A 12,081-nucleotide genomic window follows, 5' to 3' on the forward strand; every position below is an offset into this window, starting at 1 on the left:
TAGCACGTCTTGGTGCTTGACTGGCATAAGATCGTTGTGTGTTGTTAGTTGCTGACACTGCACCATCAAAACATGAACACGCAGATTTCCTTCATTAGGGGAATATTGTGTAGTTCTGACTTTTTGTTTCTGCAGCAGCTGGGGATACCTTGCAGAAGTATCTTGTCCGGCTATAGAAAATACTCAGAAAGTTTCCCCTGCCTTCTGCTTGCACAAGTTCTGGGATGCCTACATCCTTGATCAAAACCATTTAGGCAGGATCTATGCTTAAAGTATTTTCTACTCCAGTTGTGGAAAAATCTTTCTACTCGTGATGAGGTTTACATTAGCAAGGAAGAAATTTTGCTAGTATGGTTTACACAAGGTTTCCTAAGTAATATACCTAAAACCAATTATTTCCTAGTGTAACTGCATCTGCTTTAGAGTGGTTGCTGGAATAGTTACATTGCAAGAAATCAGTTCCCTGAGTGACATAGTTGTGGCAACAAAAACATAAACGTAAGCCAGGACTTAGCCAATCAACGCTGGGCGAAAAAGAGTGTAGTAATGTCTTCTTCCCAGTGTGGTGGTGAGGTTTAATTAATCATCTTACAAGTAATTAAAGATTTTACAAGGTGCACATGAAACCCCCAGGTGGTTATGATAAAAGAACAACATGTAAACCACTTTTATAACATCCTTGCTTTGTAAAAATTCGGTGGTCTGAATCTTCTGTTGGGTTTTACTTTTTTTTTTAAAAAATGCAGATCCATCTTTTTACCCCATGCTACCCATTGAGATCACAAAATGGGCTTGTTTCATGATCCTGGCTTGTTCCAATACTGCATTAGGCCAGGTTGGACGGGGCTTTGAGCAACGTGGTTGAGGGGAAGGTGTCCCTGCCCGTGGCAGTGGGGTTGGAACTGGATGGTCTTTAAGGTCCCTTTCAACCCAAACCAATCTGTGATTCCCTTCCTTGAGTCACAGCATCTCAGAATGAGCGTTGCCAGCTCTGTTATGCTGCCTGACAACTGATAAGTTACTTGTATTTTAACTGTTTCATTTTATAAAGGATAAAAAAAAATAAAAAGCAGCCCTTTGAAAAAGGAGGGGCCATGCCCCCTTGCTTTCCATATTCTGTGGCTGGTCCCGTTAAATTCTGTGAAACTGCTTTGTGAAATAAGAAGAGCTCCTCCATATGGGGGCTTAAAGTAGTTGAAATTGTGGTAATGCTAGAAAAAGCCAGAAAATTCCATGCTAAAGTTAGCCAGTAGTGATTGTTTTCTTCTCTACACCCTTCTCCACCTGCGGTTTTTATTTGTGTCAACTTATGATACAAATTTTCAGGATGCCACAACTGACATCTGAGGAAAAAGTACCTTAAGGTAGCATAAAAGAGATCTATCTGTCCAGGGATTGTATTTCCATTGTTTTCAGGACTTAAGCATTTAGGTTCGAATTTTGACTTCATTTTTAATGTAGATGGTGATTCTAATCTTTTTTTATCTCACCAGCAATTAAAACAGCCTGATCCTATCAGTAGGGACAAATGATGCACTGTCAACGTTTTGCTCCCTTCTGATAATGCACATGAAACTGGTTTGTGTGTTTGAAGATTACATTTTACTCTCACATGGTTTTCATTATCTGAGAGCCCCGAGGAGAGGCCTGGACTAAATCAGTGAAGGAATGGAGAAACCACACAATGCAATGAAAATGGTGCTGAGGCATACTTGGGATAGTTGTGGGACAGGGGCTGCTGACGACAGAAGCAGGGCGCTGCCTGAGTGCTAGCAGCAGCAAGAAGTGGAGCATTCTTTAAAGACAAAACAAAACTTGATGCTGAATTAAAATTGTGGCTTGGGTTTGCAGCAATTCCCCAGTTCTACAAGGATAATTACTGGAAAGCTGTGAAGTTTGAAGCAGATGAATCGTGCTTGGTATGCGCTGGGAGGCAGTCCTCTGAAATGAGACCTGATGTGACTAAACCTGTGTAAGCTTGATCTGGTTTTATCAAGAAGACATCTAAAAGGTGAGATCTTGGCCTTTATGAAGTTAGTAGCAGAGCTTCTGTTACTTGTGCTGGAATTAGTGTTTCCTTAAATACGCTGAAATTGCAGTACGTGCCTCGGAAGGGTTGTGTCTGTGCAGATGTGTGAGTAGTGCTTGGTAGTGCTGCACAGCAGTTTAGGTAACTGCATGGTGTGTTGTATTCATGTAGAAATACTCCCAATAAAAACAGCTGGATGAATATACCTAGACTGGTTTTGCTATTAGACCAGTATATGCAGAATAAATCCTCATGCCCATCTGACTTTTGAAATTTTATGGAGGAACTTGAAATTCCATAGCATTCTTATCAAAATGCTTAAAAGCCATAAAGCATTCCTATTTATACCAGGCTCTGTAAGTGTTTATTCTTCTCTTTTCTTTTTTTTCTTCTCTTTGTAATACAAAACCTAAATTATATTGGTAAAGATTATAGGTACTTCCCTGTGAAGAAGTTGATACTTTGTAGTGAGGGAGCAGTAATTCAAAGGTCAAGTAAGGTCTTTTTCAGTTTTTTCCTTAGAGATGTTATATAGAGGGGGTTGTCTTATGCTGATACCTTGATTTATTTATCTCAAGCCAGACCAAGCGACTTGCTGCTTTTTCTTCAGGCCTGCCAGGCTTTCTTGTGCTGTTCTGTGCCCACATCCCAATCCCATGAGCATTGGAGAACAGTTAGTGGCTCAGCGAGGCAGTCTGGTCCTTGCTGAAGGTGGGCTCTGTTTGGCCTAGAGAGTTGGTAGAACTGTGATCAATCTTTGGGTGTTCTGGTGGCCTCTCGCTATAATTGCCTGATGATCTAATGTAATGGGAATGCATATTATTTGCACCCCTCCGGGTGACATTGTTCTTGTTTTTAGTTAAAAGAAGGAGGTTTTTCTTGTTTGCCCGGTGACTTGGTCCTTCTGGTATGAAGATGAGTAATGCTGGCGCTGCTCCATGCACCTGCTCAGTGCCACCCTCCAGGATCACCTGAGCCACAGTCAGCAGATCTAGGCAAGCAGGGACGGGATGGTTGAATGAAAGCTAGGGAAGTGTTTATGGTTGGAGTCTGAAAGCCACTTTTGGTTAGGAGCAGGTGCTAAAACGCTATCGCAGCTCTGGGATTTGTTGTGTGCCGCCTTGCAGGTTTGGGTGTTGGCGCCAGACGCTGGGAACCTTTATTCTCAGGGACTGTCTTGGTGTGTCTTCTCTCCCTTCCTCCTCCTCGGGTAGGACTGAAGTGATACAAAGAGCATTCAGTGATAACCTGCACTGTTCATTAAATAATTTTGGACCTCGCCCCTGTGAGTCTGGTGCTCCTAGCCACTTCAAAGTGAGTGTGTGTGCAGAATAGCCATGTTTCCAGTGGTCTTACAGACAGTCCTATTAAGTGAATTTTGCAGGATCAGGCAATCAGCCTGCTGGGTTTTGCGTAGGCCATGTAGCAAAGACAGATTTCTGTTAACCAGTGGGTGACCTGGCATGTGAACTGGTCTCTGTGATTGCCTGGAGACTTCACAGCCAATCCTTTCTATGCTATCTATGTTTTGGGTTCCCTTCCTCTATTACAGTGTGCAGGTATGTCTGAAGATAACTCTGCACCTAAAAAAGCCACCGAAGACTTCACCTCACTGATAGCACCCCATCACCTGTTGCCACCAGGATAAGCAGTATCACATGCACACCTTTTAAGAAACACATAGAATTGCTTAGCTGCTTGAGCTTGAAGTCTGTCACTGTCACTGGATTGTTTTCTATATGAGTGACACAAAGTTTAGTAGTAAAACTGAAAGCGCTTAACTGTACTTCAGCTCTTTTGAGGTGGTGAACCTGTTCCCATCCCACCTGATGCGTAAGCTAATTAAGTTCTTGGCTAAGCAGTAATTCTGGGCAAGTATATACAGGCTGTCCTCACAGGGACTCTTGCATTCCTCTTAGTTTCACAAGCTAAAGAAAGATACTTCTCCTTGGTTGTGAGGTTATTATTGCTCCATGCAGGTTAATTGAGCTATAGCATTACTGCCACTCATCACAGAGTGGTGAGTAGCTCACTTGTCTAAGCTTGTTTATTTTTATAACGCTGAAAAATATTTGCATGCTGTACAGAAATGTGCCGCTTTGGTTCCTTACAGCCTGGCAGTATTATCATTTAAAATTCTTCATTAATCTTTCTTCCTCACAAGGGACTGGCAAGGTTCCTGTGCATAATTACATGATGTTTAAGACAGAAACCTCAGCTACTAAGTTTTTACACAGTGCCCTGCAAACATAGGTCTTTTCTTTCTTAAATAGTACTTATGCTATCTCCCCTTTCGTGCTGGTTCTTGATCTCAGCATGGTTACATGCAACACTATTTGAAATTCTTGTGTTAGTTCTACCAGTTCTAGACTCTGATGTTTCACTCGAGCATATAGATATAAAGTTACCATGAATAATTTCAGACTAGAAGTTAGAATAAGGTAACGAGATGACAGAGCTATGATGCTCAGGAACAAACTGAGAAACCAGTTCAGCCTGGGAAATCTACCTCACAGTGGTTCCTTGGAACAGAATTGATCTAAAACTGAATTTTCCACTTGAAAAGCAAGGTGTTTCTGGGCTTTGTGGTTATGAAGAGTGCACCTTCCAATCCATAAGCCAGTACAGTTTTGCAGAGTTGTTAGTAATCTGAATTCATTATATCCATTGTAATAGATTTAGGCTAACCACCCAAATACGTCTGTTTAAAATGTCTACAGAACCTATTCTGCTTTCCTTCCAGCTCTATCATAACAACTTTTCCAGTGCATCTCACTAATTTCCATCTTTGGCACACTGAAAACTGAAATTGCTGGAAGAGCCTGACACAAACAGAGTTTGGTATCCAAATAAATAACACATGGGCTTCAGGACTGATTGAATGGTTCACTTTTGTGTTTCATTACATAGAAAATTTAACTCCAGCTTGCTCAGAAAGGAGATCCCAGGAATGCTGCCACCCAAGTTAGTTGCAGAAGGTTTTCTTTGTTAATTAAAAATGATGGGATAAAACGAAAAAATAGTCTTAATGCTAACAGTTGGTCTTTAAAGAAAGTGGATTTGTTGGCCAGAATATCTTCATATTGTATCTCAGTCCACCTTTTGTTTTGGTTTTCCAGGCTGATTCCTAGTTTACATGCACACTAAAATTGGTAGTATTCAGTTCCAGCAAATACTTTCAGTGTGAACTGTGCCCTGCCTTCATCAGATCAGCAGAATAAGCTTGTATTGCTGTGAAGTGGAACTCTGTGTGAAATGGTGGCATACAGAACTGCTTCCTTGAATGTTTGAAGGAGTTAAACATGCACAGATTGAATTTGTCTGTTGAGAAAATCTTTAAGGCAGAAGGCAGAATCTCAAGCTGGGTTGTATCTTTGTATTAAAAAAATAAACACCACCACCCCTTAGATTTTTCCAGTTGAGACAAAAGAAATCTTTGGGTGGAAAAGGCAGCATCATATTGCATAATAAAAGCCTTTTTGTGCTCTAATAAAAAGGGTTGCTTAGGGCAACTTTGTTAAAAAAAAAATTAAAAAAAAAAAAAAAAGAAGAGTTAGTGATGATACTGGTAGGAGGGGGACAAGGAATCCTTAACTTCTGTTGTGCAGCACTGGGAAAAGAGGCTAGAAATTGCTCTGGTTATCTGCTATCTTAATGCCTGGTTTAAAGGTTCTTTACTGCATATTTGCTGGCAGCTGTTTTCAATATATCCCTCTCAAGCTAAGTCACCAGTTAAGAATTTGACATTAGATGTTTTTTTCAACCACCATCTTGAAGTACCATACCGCACAACACAGCCTTGTTCTCTAGTTAGATATTGTTCATGTGCCTTGAAATTGCTGTTGACACCTCAAGTATTTAACTTGCAGATCTGAGATAATTTTTGTTGGGTGTGGATGTGTGCCATAATAAGACAGAGACAGAAGTATCCACGTCTGCATTCCTTCGCTACATCTGTTCACTTTGTTTTTTGCAATGTTCTGGGAAATTAAGTTAAATAAGACATTTCAATGAATATTTTTAATTTCACTAGTTCTATGTTAATTGCCTGTCCTTAGGGTATAAGCACACCGAGTGCACAAGTATGTTCCACTTCTTTTGCGTCATTTGCCTTATTCTTTAGGGCACCTTCTGTATTAGATTTAACTGCTTCTTGAATGACATGCCTAAACACACATTTTTCTATGTTCTCCTGATTCTCCCCTCAATGGTTAAAGTTTCTTAAGTGCTTTGTATTCTGAAAGAGAAAAGTAACATAATTAAAGAATGTTTTGGGAATTAGAGCTGTGCACTGCAATATATTTCTGGCATATACTTTGTCAGCGTCCTTTTCTTCCCCTCACTTTCCCAGTCTGTAAAACAAAGCCAATATTTGTATACTGGTCATTCTCACAGTCATTTCTGAGGCATAATTTATAGAAGTTTATAAAGCATTTAACCATATCACCTTTCATCAAAGGATTTCTGCTAATACAGTTTGAAATACACAGCACCACTGGAAAAGGAGCCGTAAGCAAAGGGTATCATCATCTGTGCTGCAGCTTTCATTCTTAGCAAAAAATAAAACAATGGAGTTAAAGAATTAGCGGGTTTTAATCACTGTTTCAGTTGGAGGCACAGATGGGACAGAGCATTACTTGGCAACGTTTAATATTGGAGCAGAAATTGTCATGATTAAAGCAGCAGCTGGAGTAGATTGCTAGGGACAGGGGCGTTCATTCATCCTAAAGGGATCAAAATTGTTGGGCTCTGGGAGAAAACAAGAAGCTACAAAAGAAAAGTCTGAAATATGGCCCAAGGTTTGTTATTTCTAGGGTCTCATCTGCTGATTAAAATGATGTTTTCAATCCTTTCCTCAGAATTATTTTGGAAGCGAGGAGAGTATCAAGTGATCTGGCCTACTGAAGAGGAGACGGAAGCGATCTCCGAGTGGAGAGTTTGAACTGGCAGGAGGAAGGCTGTGCTCGTCCCCCCATGTGGCAGAACTGCTCCTCCTTACCAAGGAAGTAAAAGTGAAGGAAATAGGTATGTGCCACTTCAGACAGGATTTCAGAAGAATCATGTGCCAGGCTGGTTAATAGGGCCTGAATCCCTAGTTTGGTGAGGCAGCCTGGACTGAGGTGGATTTTAACTTTTCTCTTCCTTAACATTTGCAAAAGGGTTCTGATGCTTGCGGCAGGCTGGCCTCGGGGAGGAAACTGGGTGGTTGTGGAGACACCGAACAAAGCAGACCCTTCAGGTCTCCTGACTCCTGCAGTCCATCCCTGGTTCTGCCACGGAACGAACTGTTGGGAGCAAGTTACCTTTTACTAAGGGACAATGTTAAACAGAAAAAAGGTGTCAAGACAAAACGCTAGATGCCAATGTGTGTTCTGCTGTCAGGGCAGAGCTACAGCTTAGCCAGCAAGTAAAGCATACTCTCTATTCTGAACTGTGCTAGCTCAAAAGTAGCTCTGCTTTTAGTTAGATGTCTCAAAGGTGCCATTAATTTTGGGTATTTCAACTCATGGCCAATGGGCTTGAGTTTCCATGACAAATTCCTGACTCCACTGGGAGACTGAACGAAGTGTAATCACTGTTGGTCACTGACTTAATCTGTACTTAGGATGTGCTTGACATTGGCTCTTTGTGTTTCTCTCATTGGCACACAGTGTTTTTCCTGCCACTCAGGCCTTTTTCTGTTCCTTAGATCAGACAACTCTTTTTCCTCCTCTTGCATTTGCATGCATTCAGCTGATGATATTTAGATGTGTGAGGATTTGGTTGCCTTTGTGTAGCAGGAAGTTACATAGTCCTTGCTTGCACCACTATGTAGTGTTGTCTGCAGCAGGGAGACTAGGTGCTGATCTCACTCTGGGTATTTCATAACTCTAAAAACCTGCTGGCTAACGAGGTATTCATTAATTGCTTTAAATGATCTAAGTTAAGAGATTTCTTTACTTCCTTTGAACCATATACTGTCTCAATGGGCCTCTCTTTCTTTCTTTTTTCTTTTTTTTTCCTTAAAGCTGACAAATTGCTGATTTCACCCTTTAATCCTTGTCTGCCTGCAAATATGGGAAGTGTATTTCACTGTTGGTAGCCCTAAGTGTAAAGCAAACAGGCATTTTTACCATCATCCTGTGAATTATCGGTCTCTTTTCTGCCTGAAAGCAGCCTTGCTGTCTGAGGCATTCAGCATGCATACCTACAGCCTGCAGTCGATTGATATTCCTATAAACTTGCAAGTCACCTTTCATCACCTTTGAAGGCTATGCCCCCTGGCATGCAAGTCCTTCTTAGGTCAAGGGCCTTAATGACCCCCATTGTTATGGGAACCTTTGGTAATCTAACCTGCTTTTTTTTCTGTATTTCAAGCCATTGCTCTTAAATGTCTCTTGCTTGATCCACTCAGGCCTAATAACCTTGTCTCCTTTCCTTAGGTCAAGGGCAGCTTTTACATTCCACCCAAAAGGCACCACAGTTTGAGATGAGGAATTCAGAAGAGCAAGCAGCTACGACAGTTTTACAGCGCCTGCTGCAGGAGCAGCTCAGATACGGAAACCCAAATGACAACCGTAACCTTCTTGCCTTACACCAGCAAGCCACAGGAAATGCCCCCCCCTTCAACAGCACCGGGAGTCCAGCATCTCAGAACGAAGGGCTGAGCTCCCAGGACCACCAGCTTGTGACTCATGCTGCCCGTCAGGAGCCCCAGGGCCAGGAGATACAGGTGGACAACAGCATCATGGAGAAGCAGCTCTCCCCGCGACTTCAGAACAGCGAGGATCTCCCGACCTACGAGGAAGCCAAAGTCCAGTCGCAGTATTTCAGGGGCCAGCCGCACGCTAGTGTCGGGGCAGCGTTCTACGTAACAGGGGTCACCAACCAAAAGATGAGGACTGAAGGGCGGCCCACGGTTCAGCGGGTGAGCCCAGGGAAGGTCCACCAGGATGAGGGACTTAAGGACCTCAAGCAAGGGCATGTCCGCTCCTTGAGCGAGAGGCTGATGCAGCTGTCCTTGGCCACCAGTGGTGTCAAGGCCCATGCGCCTGTCACGAGCGCGCCGCTCTCCCCCCTCTCTCCGCTTTCTCCTCAGCAGTCCAGCGACCCTTATAAAAATTCTGGCTCCAATGAGTTCTACAAGAACTCGGTGCAGCCCCCTTCCCAGCCCAACATGAAAGGAATGGAGCAGCGGGGTCCTCCTCCAGAGTATCCTTACAAAAATGTGTCCACCCCGTCTATGAACTGCAAACCTCAGGACTCGGGACATTTCTATAGTGATCATCGCATGAGCCAGCAGGGAAGATCTGATGGGCCTATGATGAGGTATCAACATCCCCCCGAGTATGGGTCAGTCAGGTAAGCAAGATCTTAAGACAAACGCCATGACAGCCACATAAGGAAAGACGGTATAAAAACTCGGTCCATCGCCCTCACTCCTGAGGCGGGTTTTCTTTCAGGAAAGATTCCATCTTTATTGTGTGAGATGACATACTGTATTCAGCTACAGGCTGTGTCTGGAAGGGCTGTAACCTGTTTCAGTAGCTTAACTAGAGAGGCCTGACACTTTTAAAAGAAAAACACAAATAAATAAATAAATAAACAAACCAACCAAAACAAAAGAAGCCAGCCTGATTTTATGGCATGAGGAAGTTTGATACTGAGGCTCCAGAGCCTTACAAAAGGTTTGCTGCAAAAGCCAAAGTGATGGTGTGATTCATTGTAGAAACTTGCAGTTACTTATTGCAAGGCTTAAGCTGTTCTTTAATTACATCTGCTCAGACAAAAGAGTTTTTTAAGATTTAAACTGCATCTAAATGCTATGAAGGAAAGGAGAAAGTGAATGAAAGCAATAATGGTGCAGGTAACAAAAATGACCTGGGCTTCCTTTTGAGTTTTTCAGACTTTATTTTCAGTGGACCAGAGTATAGGAGTGGAAAATGGAGCATGCTTTGTGCCTCATCCCAAGCTTGCTTATTTAGCTTTTGCTAATTTTCCTTGCATCATTTGAAATGTTCTGGTTTCCTCTAGATAAGGAGCTAGATTTGGTTTGAGCCGAACACTGTTGTCCGTGTGGGTGAAGATGAAGTTTTATTCAGTTGGGCTAAAAATACGGCTTTGCTTGACTTGTTTTCTTACCATCTCATCTCAGTCCAAGACCAGGTGGGATTCGGTATTTTGGCCTCATTTTGAAGCTAAAAGGGTAATACAAAAGAGCAACAGGAGGGCATTGCTACAATGAGTAAATGGTGAGGACTCTGTGCGTTTGTGTTTGCACATACTGTGTTGTGTTTTGAGGGGAGCATGAAGAAGAAACCAGTCTGTATTTGGGAACAGAGCCTGAGCTTTGGGGAATTTGAATCTGCTCAGAACCTTCCTAGTCCTATGGGGAGCTATTTTCAGAGTTTGTCCACCATTGTTTGTGATCTGAAATGACTTCAGCAGCATACAAGCCTGATGAAAAGGCCCTTTGATCTGGCTAAATAAATAATAAAGAGGCCAGGAAAAGGGGAAGTAAAGGGTTTAGGGGGGGTAATGACTGTAGAAGCTCGTTGCAAATGTGTTTGAAAATTCAAAGGCCTCAAATCTCGGTGCACACAGGAAAGGGAAACAGATCCTTGACGGCTATGCTGCATCAGAAATACTCATAATATTATATATAGCGAATCTGAGACGTAGCCTGCTTGCTGTTTAAGGGAGAGGTATTTGAAAACACGCCAACAGTCAGCTCCTCTAGACAGGGTGATTTTTGTCTGTATTGGATGGATCCTGGCTGCTTTGAAAGAACATGGTGGGGGGAAGGGGGAGGAGGAGAAAGGTTCAGCTGGCAAGGTTTCCAGTAGGGGAAGCAACTGAAATTTGTCTTCAAAGCATTGGGAATCTAATGAGGTTACTTTTTAACCTAAATAGCTGCACAGAGGAGAGGTTTCCTTTGCAAGCAAATGCTGAAGCAGTAGAACAATTGCAAGACTAATCCATAAATTACAGAGCAGCGTAGCAAAGGAAGGGAGCGAGTCCTCTATTCCCCTCCCTCTCCTACACACTTTAAGAGAAACTGTCATTTAGACAAGAAACCTTCTGTGTTCCTAAAGGTGCAGCTGGGTAGTGGTGTGAGGATTTTAAAGGCATACAACTTTCGGGAGTGCATTTGCCTCACACCAGGCAGTGCTGACGAGTGTCTTTGCAGCCTCGCTGGGATGATAAAGTATTTTCAGAGACTCCGGTTTTCCTGCACTGCAGCTCAGTGTTTATCGGGATTAATTTGGATTGGTAAATATGTGCATTTTTTGAACAGTGCGTCAAGGAAACAAAGCCCCTTCTTTCTGCTGGTGAAGCCACACCCTTTTCTGCGGGTTTTCCCCCTCATTGTTCGGGGGAATTTGAGGGTGACCTAACGATGCGGTTAAATAAAACTCGTTGAGCAAGATAAACATTGGGGAATTCACAGCATTCTCATGCTTCACCCTCCCCAGTCTGGGAAAGGAATGGGCTGTGTGGTAAGTTTAAACCAGTCTGCAAGCAGTTTGCCTCACCTGCTCTTGGGCGGTGTAAGTTTGGGAACACGTATGTGTTCATAATGATGTTGGTTTAATGTAAATACTGGGCATGCCGGAGGCATCTGTGCTGTTATTTGGAAATTTTAGAGAAAGTTCAGAAGAGGGCTGGCTGCATGTGAAGCTCCAAAATCCTGTTCTCTCCCCAGTATCTGAACTGCACTTTAGCACTGGTGATGAAAACAAACCTTCAGCTCTAAGAGGAGAAGACGGGCGCCTTGGGCTCAGTGTCCTATGGGGTTCCAGGGTGTCCTGTGGCAGAACAGCAAGAGATGGCGGGCAAGGGGCTCCTGCTGATGCGGTTTTGGGTGCAGAGGAAGCTTGCTGTCTCTCTGATTCAAGCGCCATCCTCTGTTCAGAGCCCAAATGACCGAACTCCTGCTGTGGTGATTAATCCCATTGACTTCAGAGAAACTTTGAGAAGGAGGTCTGCAGAATTTGGCCCATAATTAGTAAATCACTTCTGTGCACTGTGTTCCCCTGAGCAGCATCAAAGTGGGGGACAATCAGGTATGA

At 42.9% G+C, this 12,081-nt stretch overlaps 1 protein-coding gene across 4 annotated transcripts in view; it reads left to right on the forward strand.

Annotated features, from left to right (window-relative positions):
* The window catches only part of AMOT (angiomotin), a 61,225-nt gene that overhangs the window by 19,568 nt on the left and 29,576 nt on the right, over window positions 1-12,081 (forward strand). For 2 of the 4 annotated variants that reach the window (XM_040614491.1, XM_040614490.1), the window contains exons 2-4: window positions 1,852-2,011; window positions 6,889-7,054; window positions 8,452-9,370. In XM_040614491.1, the coding sequence (XP_040470425.1) occupies window positions 8,499-9,370 (872 nt within the window). In that variant the 5' untranslated portion in view covers window positions 1,852-2,011; window positions 6,889-7,054; window positions 8,452-8,498. The remainder of the gene's footprint in view (window positions 1-1,851; window positions 2,012-6,888; window positions 7,055-8,451; window positions 9,371-12,081) is intronic. The other 2 variants (XM_040614492.1, XM_040614489.1) reach the window with 1 other exon arrangement.

Source organism: Falco naumanni, chromosome 14 (genome assembly GCF_017639655.2).
Source record: "Falco naumanni isolate bFalNau1 chromosome 14, bFalNau1.pat, whole genome shotgun sequence".
Lineage (NCBI taxonomy): Eukaryota > Metazoa > Chordata > Aves > Falconiformes > Falconidae > Falco > Falco naumanni.